Source organism: Postia placenta (genome assembly GCF_002117355.1).
Source record: "Postia placenta MAD-698-R-SB12 unplaced genomic scaffold POSPLAscaffold_13, whole genome shotgun sequence".
NCBI lineage: Eukaryota > Fungi > Basidiomycota > Agaricomycetes > Polyporales > Adustoporiaceae > Rhodonia > Rhodonia placenta.
Window position 1 is genome coordinate 776,661 of NW_020169844.1, and position 15,069 is coordinate 791,729.

At 51.6% G+C, this 15,069-nt stretch overlaps 6 protein-coding genes across 6 annotated transcripts; 3 read left to right on the forward strand and 3 right to left on the reverse strand.

The window, feature by feature from the left end:
* Window positions 1–90: 90 nt before the first annotated feature.
* Window positions 91–2,204, reverse strand: POSPLADRAFT_1036024 (hypothetical protein; the record flags this gene model as incomplete). The annotated part of the gene is made up of 18 exons (XM_024477123.1): window positions 91–127; window positions 258–383; window positions 444–468; window positions 519–588; window positions 638–675; window positions 711–796; window positions 829–929; window positions 980–1,022; window positions 1,078–1,093; window positions 1,151–1,348; window positions 1,397–1,455; window positions 1,485–1,510; window positions 1,575–1,602; window positions 1,714–1,775; window positions 1,826–1,862; window positions 1,918–1,931; window positions 1,998–2,076; window positions 2,134–2,204. The coding sequence occupies 18 exons, from the start codon at window positions 2,202–2,204 to the stop codon at window positions 91–93; spliced, it is 1,116 nt and encodes a 371-aa protein (XP_024335762.1).
* A 1,183-nt stretch (window positions 2,205–3,387) lies between these two features.
* Window positions 3,388–4,322, reverse strand: POSPLADRAFT_1049121 (hypothetical protein; the record flags this gene model as incomplete). Its single annotated transcript, XM_024479669.1, has 3 exons — window positions 3,388–3,872; window positions 4,042–4,090; window positions 4,146–4,322. The coding sequence occupies 3 exons, from the start codon at window positions 4,320–4,322 to the stop codon at window positions 3,388–3,390; spliced, it is 711 nt and encodes a 236-aa protein (XP_024335763.1).
* A 201-nt stretch (window positions 4,323–4,523) lies between these two features.
* On the forward strand, window positions 4,524–7,323 carry POSPLADRAFT_1049122 (hypothetical protein; the record flags this gene model as incomplete). Its single annotated transcript, XM_024479670.1, has 5 exons — window positions 4,524–5,141; window positions 5,218–5,595; window positions 5,681–5,872; window positions 5,927–6,661; window positions 7,153–7,323. 5 exons carry the CDS (start codon window positions 4,524–4,526, stop codon window positions 7,321–7,323), a joined length of 2,094 nt encoding a protein of 697 aa, XP_024335764.1.
* Window positions 7,324–8,539: 1,216 nt separating this feature from the next.
* POSPLADRAFT_1067388 (hypothetical protein) lies at window positions 8,540–10,788 on the forward strand. The gene is made up of 5 exons (XM_024482181.1): window positions 8,540–8,783; window positions 8,874–8,883; window positions 8,947–10,497; window positions 10,566–10,593; window positions 10,654–10,788. The coding sequence occupies exons 1-4, from the start codon at window positions 8,710–8,712 to the stop codon at window positions 10,584–10,586; spliced, it is 1,656 nt and encodes a 551-aa protein (XP_024335765.1). The 5' UTR covers window positions 8,540–8,709; the 3' UTR covers window positions 10,587–10,593; window positions 10,654–10,788.
* Window positions 10,789–10,904: 116 nt separating this feature from the next.
* POSPLADRAFT_1067389 (hypothetical protein) lies at window positions 10,905–12,331 on the reverse strand (the record flags this gene model as incomplete). Its single annotated transcript, XM_024482182.1, has 4 exons — window positions 10,905–11,129; window positions 11,184–11,647; window positions 11,703–11,775; window positions 11,834–12,331. The coding sequence occupies 4 exons, from the start codon at window positions 12,329–12,331 to the stop codon at window positions 10,905–10,907; spliced, it is 1,260 nt and encodes a 419-aa protein (XP_024335766.1).
* A 1,431-nt stretch (window positions 12,332–13,762) lies between these two features.
* Window positions 13,763–14,650, forward strand: POSPLADRAFT_1151645 (hypothetical protein; the record flags this gene model as incomplete). Its single annotated transcript, XM_024486560.1, has 1 exon — window positions 13,763–14,650. The coding sequence occupies one exon, from the start codon at window positions 13,763–13,765 to the stop codon at window positions 14,648–14,650; it is 888 nt and encodes a 295-aa protein (XP_024335767.1).
* Window positions 14,651–15,069: the final 419 nt, after the last annotated feature.

Below are 15,069 nucleotides of genomic sequence, written 5' to 3' on the forward strand. Positions count from 1 at the left end.
AGTGCTACATACTACATGCGGAAGGGATCTTGTACAAGAGCGAAAAACGGGCACTCGACAAATCAGCTAGCATCATGGCGCACACGTATGCTAATATGCGATGTCATCAAGCTCGCCAGGAGGTGACCTGTTTATGCGACGGAGGAGTGCGATGTCGTATTCATGTCCACGTTGATTTCTGTTGGTCTCAACGTTCTAGAGTAGTACTGATTGAGTGCATGTTGGGGGACGTGGCTGCTGGCAGCCTATACACATACCGAACTGTCAGCGGGTATGCCACATGTCGATCGGACTCCTTTTTCTCTCCCTGTATGCTGAGCAAGACGTTGTCTTCAGCGTGTGCTATAAGGCTACCACCCCTAAGGTGATCGCGTAGATTGAGTCTAAGTAAGTCACTGGTCAATTGTTTCAATCATTGACATTGCTTCGATTCGATGGCATACAGTGCAAGGAGAGAGTTGACATATACTGGACGACATTGTCAGAGTGTACTCTAGTCATTGTTTTTGTGAGCTTACACTTGCTGCCCGGATAGTGGAAGATCAACCAGTACAGTTTGAATGGGTTTGCATGTAGAGTCCCGACGAACTAACCACACATTTAGCAGATATATTTGTGAGGAGGGAACAAGGCTTACGAGTGAAAATTCAAGTAATTGCGCAACACTCAACACGTCTATATCAGCGAAAGCAACATTCAAAATTGGATACTAACGTACGCAACGATAATTCCTCGATGTATCGTGTAGAGCATGAGCCCAGTGACTAGATGATTTGTCCTGTGCGTATTCTCAGTCCTGTCGGTAAGAGTGAGCATCACCACACAGACCTATGGAATCCGGTTCTCTGTCGACGAAGGATTACAACCAGTGAAATAGCGATGTAGATATCTGCTACTCCAGCCATCAGAACGTGGGCGCAACCCGATGCCTAATGACGAATTATTTCTTGTGGTAACGTGCTAGACTTCGATCACGAACCGTGGATTCCTGTAGAGCGATGGTCATGTCCAAAGTCCTGTTCCTGTGATATATAAGAGATGTGTCGACGACTTTCGCAAAAGCTTATGGCTCCTTACATGTTGTAAATGGTGACTAGAATCGATGAACGCATGAACTGATATACCTCCAGATGCAGTGAAAGTGACTCACCGATCCCGAAGACTGCACCAAAATTGCCGAAATTCACAAATGAGTATAGCTCTGCATTTGAGACGGAAAATAGATCACCAAAGGCACCGAGACAGATCAGGCCCTGTGTAAACCAACGGTCAAGCTTTCCAGCCGCATAAATCTTCACACCCACCACGATCGCCGCAAGTGGCAACTGATACCATTTGTGCTCCACCGCTGTTGTCGTGGATAAGTTAAATAGTGGGATGACCTGAAAAGACATACTTCTCCATATACAACGGACGAAGTAGCTGCCAAGTGTCGTCGCGATCCGTGAACTTGATCTGTTAATTAATTGGGATTCTGTGCGTACATTTGCACGATAAAAACGGTCAAACCCTAGGTATTGAAGATCATGACATCAGTCGGGCGGAGGCTAGACGCCAGACGCTGCGTTGCCCACCTCGATGAAGAAGTCGGCCTGGCCGCAGCTATGAGTGAGGAATCGGCATGGACTCAAATTAGACGTCATACCAGGAAAGTCCTGACAGTAAGATCGTGAGCACTCAAATGTTACGCGTGAATGGCACGGAACATCATACCGGGGGATTTTGAAGAGCGCTAACAAATTTGCATGATTTGTGATAACCCAGGTCCAGTTACACTGGAATATTTATCAAGTATTGCCCGTGTCTGAGTAAATATATCACCTACCCATGATCCAAGAATCGTTCTACTTGTGTCCAAGAGCCTTGCAACAAAGTCAGAATGGCGCAGAGGAATGATTAGCCTTGTCAATGACGTACCACAAGGTGACAACCTGCAGATAATATAGTGCATAGCGTCAGATTCAATTCCATATGAATAACAAGATACGAAGACATACAAATAACTTCAATCTTACACCATCTATAGGATACCTCTGGAAGTAATACAATGTCTGGGCGCTCGTGAGTCCGTACAGCCTACGGACGCCGCTTGTCAATATGGAAGCAACTCGCCGAGACAATCAAACTACCTACAATATACCGAACAGTATGCCGATGAAACTGCAACCCAGAGTATTGTTGAGCTCTGTATCAAGAGGGGACATGATGGTAGAAGTGCCTTCAGAGGATACTGACGTTGAATGTCTTTTATGTGTTCCTGACACTCCAGCACGGGCTCATGCACTGTGGTAACTGACTGAGGAACAGCCTTAGCTTCCTCAGCCTGGCACGAGCAAGGCACTCTATGTGATCTCGGCTTCAGATGACACCTATATGTCAAGGTCAAATCAGCAATCGAAATATGACATGCGACATACCAGAGCATCTTGTGGGTAGGCCTAAGAGCCCGAAGGCTGAGACCTGGCGTCCTATGGTCCGCTCCCGCCAATCAGGCTAAGCGTTAATGGGACACCGCTCAGTTTCGCTGGTAAAGCATAGTATCTGGATGGTTATACTGTAGAGGACTACCATACAACACGGAAGATGCTGTCATTTCATTTGATGTGAGCTGACACACTGTGTACCATAAGTTTCGTGTGGAATGGAATCGTTTCTGTAATGCAAGATTCGCCGTACATGGCTGCTGTACCGCCGACTGGCAGATCGATCATTTGAAATTATGTTCTCTAGCCTGTCGATAGCGACCACTGATACGCCTTCAAACAACTCGATCAAAATTCATGTCATCGAATCTGTTGAACTCGAAGTGTGCATGATCGGACTTCCAGCGGGTACGACCTGTACCAGGTCAGGCTCCTTCCCGTCATTTTCAGGAGATAGGAGGGGCCTTTCGTTGTTTCTGTCAATCTTTCTTCGAATGTCATTTACTTTTGACATCGGTGCTACTCACCTTGAATCTGATTCTAATCTGATGTTTTGGACATTGATCCTGGCATGCAGTGTATTTGTAGGCAAACATTGATATGGCCACTATGATGGCACAGGTGAGAGGGCTACAATTAACAGAAACCCTCGAAAGGATCTCAGCATGGTTCTGTCTACAAAAACAGGATCATTCGCGGAACCAGATGACCGACTGCGCTATTTTGAATGGCGAGCGGCACTCAGACTACCTGTAGAATCCAAATTGGGGGGAGGGTTCCCAGTGCACTGTCACCTAATCTTGCAAGGTACTCCGCTTCGCCAACACCTCGCATACAGTAGCCGGAACTGCTAGGCGGCAAACGCAGAAGTGTCAACCTGAAATCACATCAGCGTCGACATCTATCTTGAATAACAAAGAACTAAGTACTGCTGATTAAACCTTGTGTGCTTTGGCAGTGACTGTTAATGCATCGAGCCATATCCGTCTTCTCCGCTCATGCCGCGCGTCAGACGCCTCCTAGGGTCAGGAGAGTTCATTCCTAGACCACCCATCCCGTCGCCACCCATACCCATGCCCATGCCTCCGACCATACCTCCCGGCATGTTCATCCCCATATTGCCCATTCCCTGGGACATGCCCGGTGTACCACCACCGTAGAATTGCGCAGGCGAGACAGGGGACATATTCATGCCCCCGAAGCCCATACTTTGGCCAGGCATACCTTGGCCGCCCATCCCCTGACCGGAATTGGGAAACGGATGTCGGGGCGACGCCATGTTGGTGGGGGTGTTGCCAGAGAAGAACTGCTGCGGATGATGGAAGGACCCTTGGGAGCCAAGGGGCAAGTGGACGCCACGTAGTGATTGGTGTTTTGGTGTGCTGGGTATCTCTTGTACCGGCTTGCTATCTGCATTCGTAGAAGTGGATGGGCCATCCTCGTCCTCACCTGACGTACGGGCGTCCTGCCTGTATTCGAATAGAAGAGTAGGATCGTAATACAAATCTGAGTATTCCTCGACAACGAATCTAGCTCACAGTTCTATCGATGAGCGTGGCTTGCTCGTGATGAAGTCTGCGGACGTACTGCTGTGTCCCGATGTCCCATTGTGGCACGCGGTTCGCCCGAGCCGTCAAAAGCAAGGAATTCCACTCGGAAGCACTGTCCTAACATGATATTGACAAAGGTGCAAGTGACCCTACATTCAAGCATGATACTCACAATCGCCTGGGCAAGCGCACTTGACGACTCGAATGCCGTCTGGCGAACATCCACGCGTACTCGCTGCTGCCGGGCCACATTCTCAACTTGAGCAGTGACCGCAGGTCCTAGCCGCTGAGAGTTATGGCGCGGTACTTTGACCTTTATATTTCGAACGGGTTTCGTCGTAGGAGACATGGTAGGGAGCGAGGGCAGAGTGTGTGCTTATTGTTATTACGACAGCCAAGCCTATTTTCAGGAAGCTTTAATTATAATGACCCCTACTTATTGATCATATGATCGCGTTGAATTGACTTGTGATTACCAGGCGCTTTCCGCCTTGACGCTACGGCTTGCTCCTACTGTCTGACTGTTTCAAATGATTCCGCGACCTTCAATATGGCAACCTCGTCAATCAGCACGATGAACATGTCACGCAGAGCACCAACACCTCTTCGGTCAACCCCCTCTTCGGCACCGCTAGAGGCCATGGTCGCCAAGAAGCAGGCTCACATCGAGGAGCTCATCGCTCAGAATCGCAGTCTCGAGCACACCATCATGAAGCTTCGCGAGACTATCAACGACGAGCAGGCGCGTGGGAGGGATGCCGTAGCCATGGTGCAACAGAAGTGGAAGCAGGAACGCACCGAATGGCTCGAAGGCTGCGACTCGTTACAGGCCGCGCACCGCATCGCCCATCTCCGTACTGCTCTCGAGCTTGATCGCGAACGTGCTATAATCCTCAAAGTTCGCGGAGACGTGCGGCTAGAACGTCTTGCACGACTGCAGCGTGACAATCGACTGGTCGCGTTCCAGCGGCGTGAAAGTGAGCTGGAAGCACGTGTTGAGGAGCTGTCCAAGGAGCTACTGGACCAGCAAGAAGTACTTGCGAATGATCAAGATAACCTAAATCAAGAACTCGAACAATGCAACGTAGAGCTTGCCGATATCAAAGGGCAACTTCGCGACGCGCAGGAGGAGCTGGTGGGCGTGGAGAAGCAGAAGCAGAAGGCCGAGGTGCGTATGTCAGTCTACTTCAGCTACTGTCCACGGAAATGTGAAAATCAGACTTTGCGTCGCCTGTCCGGCTCAGGACGCCCTGGCCAAACTGCGCGCCGAACATACCACCCTCGTCGCCTCGTCCGGTACCACCGCAACCAACCTCGAGCGTACAACGTTGCAATTGGATGGTCTCAAGTCGTCTTTATCCGAGCTTGAAACGAAGCACGCAGATGCGGAGCGCACAATTGCAGACCTACGCCGCCAGCTTGAGAAGTGGCGTAGCCTCGAGAGCCGTGAGGGAGCAGAGATGGAAACTCTCCGGCGCGAGAAGATCGACCTCGAAATTCGTGTCAAGACACTCGAAGCCAGTCTCAAAGAGGCTGAAACTAGTACAAAAGGGAGAGAGGAAGTGGTGGAGAAGGCGCAGACCAAGCTTGAGAAGTACAAACACTCGATAGACGAACACAAAGTATGTCTCCGCTCGTGCCCTACAACAATCATAGGGGATGTGGCCAGTCGACAGTGGCGTCCTCGTGCTAACGGTGCTCTAACAGAAGGCGATCGTTGAAGCACATGAAGCAGCAGACCGAGCAGAGGCGGAGGCGGAGGAGGTGAAGGAGCAACTGGCCGAAGCAGAAAGCAAGATCAAGACCCTGCAGGAACAGCTAAAGGCCGAAAAAAGCAGAGCTGACGAAGTTGCCGCGCAGGCTCAGGCACGAGCTTCAGCGACAACGAAGAAGTCGAAGGTAAGACACCATATCACAACCTCCTTGTGCGCAACGTCTCACACGATTTCACAGACACCCGCTTCACTATCTGATGCGCGTCGTTCCTCCGAAAACGAAGTGGAAGTCATAGTCGAAGCGCCCTCCCCGCCTCCCTCTCCGCCACCTCCACAGAAACCAAAGCCACGGCCCCGTCCCAGGTCCAAAGTCCATGCGCCTGTCCAAGATAATGATATCGAGGAGATTGAGTCGCCGGTACAACCCCCGGAGAAGCCCGCGAAGAAGAGCACCAAATCCCGCGGCGCACCAGTAGCGGCATTGGACGACCAAGCCTCTGGCCCTTCGCGACCGAAGACGCGCAATGAGAAATCACAGCCAGCTCCCTCTGCTATCGCTGACGCTGACGACGACGACGACGACGACGACGACGAGGTGATGATTTCCGAAGTCACGCCCAAAGCTAAGGCGAAGGCGAAAGGTAAGGGCAAGGAGAAGGAGAAGACCAACGGCAAGGAGAAGGAGAAGACCAACGGCAAGGAGAAGGCGAAACCGAAGGCGAAACCGAAAGGCAGAGATAAAGACAAGGACGAAGACGAGGACAGCGCGAATGCGCAGACCGCTGCAAAAGAGAAGGGCAAGCGGAAGGCAATCGCGCTTGATTCGGACGCTGAGGATGTGCTGGACAGCTCTGCACCTAAGAAAGGCTCGCGGAAGAAGAAAGCCCGAGACGAGGATGAGAATGATGGCGGTGTGTCGCAGAAGCCGAAGCCAAGGGCGAAACCATCGAAACCTCCAGCGAAGGCCCCAAGTGTGAGCGCGAGCGCGAGCGTGGCGGGCACGGAGGAGGGTGGCGAGCCCAAGAAGAAGAAACGGAAGATCCAACTTTTCCCGACCTCTCAGCCCACGTCCTTTGCGTGGGATCAGCTCGCGCAGGTGCGGTCGCTGAACATGATTCCACGAGTTTGACTGATTGCTTCGCGCGCGCAGGGCGGTGGAGGTCTGGATATTCCGACGGTGCTCTCGCCGGTGAAGGAGTCGGACGTCGCGCAAACGAGACCCACCCGAGGGTTCTCTGCATTCGGCAGCTTCGGAAGCCAGGGAAGCCGAAGATGAGAGAGGGGTCGCGGTGCGCCCCATGGATCTGTTTATGCACCATATGTTTGTTCTACGATGACACCGTTTCTTGCTATAGGCCACGTATGTTTGTATACCTAGGTGACGTATCATGCTTGTACCGCTTCATAACTTTTGAATGTCTCAACATGCCACAATATTGTTCGCACGTGGATTCGTCGCTGCAGTATGAGGCGAGCACGGGCGGATCATTGGATGGATTCATTGTGGTTGCTTACATCCTCTCATTCCTTCCGTTCATCAAGGTAATTGCTTTGCTCATCAGAATTGTCTTCAGGTCAGTTTCCACCTTGACTATTTCTCTTCCTCCATTTATGTACTCCGCACCGCCTGCGTGAGAGCCCAAGTACGCCTTGACGGACGTATCACCCTAGATCGCTCGATGATGCGTGGGTACAGCATCTAGACTTGTCAGGGCCTGCATTGCTGATCATGCGGGCTCGCGCACAACAGGCAAAGCATCGCCCAAGGATGCGCAAGCATGTGTGCTCGGTGATGCGAGCTTGTGTAACGTCCGCCCAGATGCTGGACAGCTGGATGAAGGCACTGCTAGGTAGATGCGTTTAGGTGCGTCCAGGATGCTGCGCTAAAGCCTATTGACCCCAAAATCTCCGCACGACGCTTGTCCACGTTGTGCGGAGATTTTTGTGTGGAAACATTTCAATCTGGAGCAATGAGACATGCTCATGTATGTCGGTGTGGTGCGTACATACCTGGCCGGCTGAGTGCCCACCTGGGGCGAACGTGGCCTTTCTGAACATGTTCATCACATGGTCATTGGGATCCTCGTGAGACCCCTAGAATGGTTGGATGTCGACTCTGTCCTTGATCGAAATGCAAAAGAGAGTACTGCGTCGCAGTATGCGCTATGCGTGCCTCGCATTCCCACTAGGCTATGAAAGTGGTTCTCTCTGGGTTGAGATCGCTGACGATGTTGACGCTGGGTATGAACGGATTTGACGATATGTAGCGGCGACGTCGCCGACCATGACATGGCGCGTCAAATCGATCCAGACATTCCAGTGTGGCACATCCCCTGGGGATTCGCTTCGAATCAAAGACCTCAACCCGGATACAATGGTGCCGTGATTCATTGAGCCATCAGGCTGGAGGACGGGGAAAGCAAGCAGCAACAAAGACGGCGCGGTACTCCCTCTTTGGTAAGAAATACACAGCAGGTCCTCGTATCTGCTGTGGAACGCGCAACTCATCGTCCATATATCGTCCTATTCAACAATAGATATCCTATATGCGGGTTTGCAAAAGAGCGGATCCGAATTGCCACATCGTGAGACGATTGCTCTAATATAGGTCCTCAGGTCGCTTAGAATGTGTGTTCAATTTCGAATCGCCACATATTGTCTCAGCACTAGGGATCAACTAATGCGATAAAAATGGAGCCCGAGACTGCTACCAGCTAATTATGCCGAACTCGCACAAGGGATTAGGTTAGATTAGATCACAAATGCATATACTGCGGCACCGAGCCTTAGCTATGTACCCTCTCGCCCTACTGTGACCTACTCGTACCAAGACCCACTTTATTACCACCACGACCCGTCGTCGATTTCGCGTACTCACGCCCGAGTTTGTCGTCACTGCCCATCTTTTATCACAACGCACGTCACACTTCAACGGTGTACAATATCGATAAAGTCGTGTATCGTGACTGAGTATACTACTTGTTCCATTACTCCGGAAGATACTTCTATTCCTCCGCCGCAATGGATCTATCAGACCCCTGGTTACAGATACAGCCGCTGCTTGCACAGTTGGAAGCAGAGGCATCCACTCTGAGGTTTGTGCTGTTAGCTGCTTAACGAGAGCGTGAGCTGATACGATGCTGGGTCCTGCTCTTGCTCACGTCCTTTCATTTGACTTATGGCAGTCGTTCTCTGGTAAGTCATCACGTACATGTAGAAATCATATCTTTTCATCAAGGCCACAACATCTCTTCATAGCTGTCTGACATAGCAGAAAAGCTATTAACAACTCTTCTCCTCGTGCGGACTGCCTTCAACGCGACATGTCCCGTCAATCACCTCCCCCCTGAGATTTTCACCGAGATCTTTGGCTTCTGCTCTCCTCCGCTCGATCCTTATCCTGATGATTCGCCTCGAATAACGAATACGGTCTGGCCATCTCTCTTCGATTTCAAAGACGTCGGGAAATTGGTGCCCTTGACCCACGTGTGTCGTCATTGGCGCGATGTCGCATTGCAGGCACCATCACTCTGGACAACGATACATGGACGATCAAAGACCTCTACAGCCAATACATGCATCTCTCGCTCACAAGCTGCGGGACTAAAAGTAGCCTACAATGGGCGCAGCCTGGGTACTGCGACAGACCTATGTCGAACCATTGGTCCTCAAATCCAGACATTATTCTGCGATGTTGCTACCTTCGACTACGACTTCGTAAGACGACGTTCACAATTCCCCGAACTCCCTGGCGACATCATGGAGAATCTAGGGGTCCTAGCGACAGCCCTAGATCCTGAATTAGTACCTCCATCGCCCCCGCGTCTTTGGAGAGAGGATATACCTTTACTAAAGGTGCTTGTGTGGAGGGGAATCCAGTGGTTCCCTGTTGACAAGTTTGGCAACCTCACGCACCTCTTCATTGAAAGAACCACGGTGCCTGTGGCGAGGCTGCTCGGCCTCTTGTCTGATACTCCGAGGCTAAAAGACTTGGGCCTATATAATCTCTGTGAATCCGACTCCTCGGAATCAAGAACACGACACTCGTCTCCGCATGCTCCAAGACCCGCCCTTTCTCATCTGCGCCGTCTATCCATCTCTAACCCCGATGAAAGTCTGATCTATAACCTCTTGACTCATCTTGTCATTCCCGCTCATGTAGCAATCAGCTTCGAAGATTGCGATGCATCGACCTTGCGGTGGCTACCTCCCCTGGAGGCGTTTCAGGATCTCACCTGTATTCGGATCTCATCGGACGATTCCGTCGTTGCTGTCAACACATCAACTGCAGTACGTTTTCACACCTCTTCCGACATTCAGCGACCCCAGTATCGTACATGGTTAACAGCACTTATGTCGTTCCTGCATATGGGAGCTGTCAGAGAGGTTTGGCTCGAAGGCATGCTTTCATTAGGAGAGAAGACCCGCTTGGAGATTCTACTCCCTGCCATACCATCATTGAGTGTCTTGCACATCCGGTGCGAGTCTTTCCTAGCGCTGAAGGGCTACCTATCACTATCGGCGGACCCGCCTCGCTGCACACACTTGACCAGCCTCCGTTTGTTCAATTCGCCTTTCTCGATATGGCCTGAGGAGATATCTGAACTCGTCGCATCGCGGGAAGCTATAGGCTATCCCCTGCAGCAAATTATATTCATGGACGCAGAACCTACGATCGTTTTGAGGTACATCGAATCGGCTGATCTGAAAACGGTACGGTTAAGGGGTCCAGACGATGCATCAGTAATGCCTATGCCTGAGGTGTGCACTGTAGGCGTTTCATCACCACATTTCTGGCCCAAGCAATGGGTGAGTACTTCTTTCTCCAAACAATCACTGTCTATCTTGAATTGACATACGCCCCGATCTCCGCCCAGTATAAAGCATACCTATACTAAATCGGCTACTAAAAAGTGGTGGACTTGATGAAATCACGAGGATTCAGAAACGCTAACATGACATCGAGAAACTACATCTATGTCATACTGCCCGTCTTAGCTATCTTACCTTGCTTATGCTATGTCGATCGCGGCTTGATAGTTTCTTACCAGTTGTTTAAATCCGGTGTAAAGAATTCGATGATCTCGTTAACTCCACCGGAAATAATAGCCTCGACTGAGCATCCGAACAAATATGAGTATAGCGCTACACCAGATCGAGTCTTCTCTACCCAGAGCTACAATATTGACTTTGCACATCTTATTCTCCTTCGATGTCTATTCCGTCGGGAATACTAGACAGACGCCTTCGTCGCCGGCGCTCACGACGACCCCGCCGCCCAGGCCCAGCGCGGCCTGCAAAATCGGCCCTTGGTGACCCTTATGCTCGCGCACGAGGGTGCCCGAGCGTGCGTCCCAGGTACGAAGCGCCTTGTCCGAGGACGCGGACACGACAAGGTGTGATTTTGGCTGGGGCAAGCGCAAGAGAGAGGTAACCGCATCCTAGCAGAGGAAATTAGCACGATCATGCATAACGGTAATGACCGGGACGCGTACCTCGTGCTCCAGCGTTGTCCGCAGCCGCATCGTGCCGAGGTCCCATATGCATGCCTTACCATCCGTCGCGCCCGTCACGACCACTCCGCCCGCGCTCGGCGCCGTAGAAGCGCCGGCCAGCTCGACGAAGGTCACGGCCTCCACGCTCTCGCCCTCCTTATGCCCGCCCAGCGCACCGACGACCTCTCCCTTGCTCAGGCTGACTACACGCACGCTGCCCGTCGCGCCGCCCACGACGGCCAGGGTGGACGCGGGGTTGACGGCGAGCGAGGTTATGCCGTCCATGTCAAAGCGCACGTCAGTGGGCGTGAGCTTGAACACAGGCGTCGAATTGCGCGGGTCCCAGAAAATGAGCGTGCCCTCCGCATCGGCGGTTATGATACGCTTGCCGTCAGGGGTGAAGTCACCGCATTGTACGGGCGCGGTATGACCGGCTAATACCTGCATCGTATTGCCTGAAGGCACTGCATTCACGTAGATGAGAACAGAGTTCAGTAGGAAACATTAGGGCAGACGTACATTGCCATAGCCATACCGTCGAATCATTTGACCCAGCGAGCAATACATTTCCCTTTGGGTGCCATCGTAGCCACTAGGGTGACTCGAGATGAGTGCGAGCGCGCGCACGACGTTCGGCCTAAGGGACATACCATGACCTCGTCCGGACCTTGTAGCTCCGTTAAGAACTCCCACTGATTCCAGTTCTCCTTGCCCACGCGGCGCCATACTCGAACCTTGCCATCCATACCACCCGTCGAAATCATCTCCCCGTCTGCACTGAACGCGGTGGACACCACGCTATCCGTGTGCCCCGTAAGTTTGACGAGTTCCTCTCCCGTGGTGTAGTCCCAGATGTACCCCAGGTCATCCTCACCGCCAGACGCGGCGAGCGGCGCTATAGGATGTGTCGCAATCGCGAAAACGGAGCCGTTATGTGAAGGGAAGTGCTGCATCGAATTGTCCTCGTAAACTATGGACTCTTCTGGCTGATGTTCACCATCGTCACCCATGAACTGCTCGCCGTCCGCGCCGTCGTCTTCGTCCATCAGGTGGTCGCCATCGTCCGCGAACTCGATGTAGACGTCATTTGGGTCGATAAATTCATCGTCTTCCACGCCTTCTTCGAAATGTTCAGGATCTGTCGACATGTGCAGAGATTTTGTTTGAGAGGTATTCTAGGTGAGAGCTGTTGCAAATAATTGAGAGCCCCGAGGGCTCGTTATGAAGAGGAAGGAAGGCGCTGGGGGCGGGCCCGAGGATGAGTTAAAGATGAGTAAACTTGCAAGGATGAATAAGTGAGCGCGATCGAGATTCGATCAAAGTACTGCTTTCTACCAAAAAAGGCAAGCCAGAAGCGCCAAGTTAGTCGAAGTCAATGATTACATGATGCATTCTGACTAACGACGGCGTCCTTTGTCCTCCCTGAAATACGTGAACATGTTATATAGGGCTATGCCAACGGCGTTTTTCATTGGAAGCTCACAGGCACGATGTCCTGATTGAAATTGATGCGATGAGAACTTCAAGCCAGTAGAGCAGACGCACAGTCGCAGATGATCCTACTGCGCTTCATATTCGCGCAATTAGATCAGAGTCAGGACATAACATACTGTGAAGGACCCTTCAACTAAGAGTCCAAACAATCTGTGCGACGACCGTCGTGCGCCCAAAAGAGACGTCAGGATGATTTTACAAGGTAAGAAATGTATGCGCAGCTTACGGGCACGAACCTGTCGGCTTGTTTCAATGTGCACCGGTCCCGTGGTGTATCATGGAATTAGCGGTCCTTGACGACGACTCTAGACTGAGTGAGTACCAAGCCAAACATCGTGACATGCGCACACGTGTTCGAACAATCTCCGTGCATCCCAAATGGGACCGCCTTCATCTCCAGGCATACTCCGTTCATGACCCTTTCATTCCACCAATTCCACTAATTTCATGTCCTTTGCATGGATACCATCGCGGTGTCCAGACAGTAACTAGCATTTCGCTGTCATGGCAGCAGCTTGATAAACGGACTTGGCTTTTGAGATGAACTCGCCACTTCCGTTTAATGCGCCACTCATGAAATGCACCGCTGGATCAAGTGGTGGAGGTTCATTTGTCCGCGATGCACAAACACCGGTGTACTAGTGAAAGATAGTAAGACAGGGTAATGATTCGCGAGTCCTGCGAGCCTTCCATGGTATGGGACAACATGCCGATTGATACTGATATTAATCATGCCACATGCTTGTCGACTCTCACATTAGTGGCACCAGAGTCAATTCAAGTGGCGCGCATGTAGTCAAAATTGCGGAATACGAGCCACCCTGATACGGTGATTCACCAATCATTAGAACGCATCGATCACGGTCATGATATTGGAGTGCACCGGTCCACATTCTGTGCATTAAACACGTGGCATGCGGGCTGTGCTGCCACTTGCCACTTGACGGCGTTAAGAGGCAAGTGGCTCGGATTGTGCTATGGGAATATAAAAGGAGCCTGCGCACCCACCCACAACATCCCAGACCATTCCTCACCACCAACCTTCCTCGCCCATTGCTGAACGCTTGAAGATATCACGAATGACAATGCATCGACGAAGGACATCATCCCTGATTGCAGGAAGGACGGTTCCCCAGCCTATCTGGAACTCTCCACCGACTCGACCGTCACCTCCCAGTTCGTTGCGCCTGGTCACATGGAACGTCAATTCCGCAACCTATTCTCAACTCAGATTGCGGTGCATTCTGACGTACTTAGAAACCCTACTTCGGCCCCATGGCTTCGGCCCTCTAGAACCGTGCTGCATCCTGCTACAAGAGGTCTCTCTGAATGCACTTGATTTCCTGCTCTCGATCGATTGGGTGCTCAATGATTTCCTCATCATACCGGCCGGGTCAGTTCAATGGCCCCGTGGCGCACAATATGGCAACGTCACTCTCATTTCCAAGAATATTCCCTTTGTCGCTGGCCAGTGGCTCGACTTTGCAGCCTCCAGCATGGGCCGAAATGCCTTAATCACAGATGTCGCTGTTCGCCACTCTCAATCCGGACGTACACTCACCTTACGCATCGCCAATACACATCTGGAATCGCTCCCGGAGAACGCACTGATACGCGCGGCGCAGCTCAGTTACATCGCCGAGAAGCTCAGAAGACCCACTGTCCACGGAGGCGTCGTCGCAGGGGATATGAATGCGATATGCCCAAATGACCAGGTCATTCACAGGCAGGCAGGACTAGTTGATGCTCATCCTGGCCCAGAGAATGAACGGTCGTTTACATGGGGATATCAGCCGCGGACAGCCTTTCCTCCCGGAAGGCTTGATAGGATGTATTTCACGCCGCAGAGGATGTCGTGGGATAGTGTCCAGCTCAAGGTGGACGAGCCCTCCAGAATAGGTATGGGGCTACAGGCAGGTAACCTGTGGGCAAGCGACCATTATGGATTGATGTCGACTGTACGTTTCTTGTGAATCGTGTACGTACGTCTTAGGTGTTAGATGGAGGATGCAGCGGTATTTTTAGGGTGGAGGTAGAACAATAGAATTATTTAGCAATGCGATGTGATATAATGCCTTACCTCGAGGTATTCAGCGTACGAGAGATTCAATATATTACCTATGTTTCTGAGATCTTCACCCACACTTCGACCTGTCCTGGAGGGCAGGTAAATACGCCCCAGCCGTCCGGTGAAACTACTACGCGCTCTGAAGAGCGCATCTTGGAGAGGAAGAATGTGTCATTGGCATTCTACGGTCCGGGTATCTTAGCATGCTCATCGAGTTGTAGAAACAAAAGCGAAAAACAACGTACCGCACCGACATTCATACGAACGCTGTGCATTGAGCCCCCGCCCCTGTTAGACAAGAACCGTCAACGTGGAAGAGGTAAC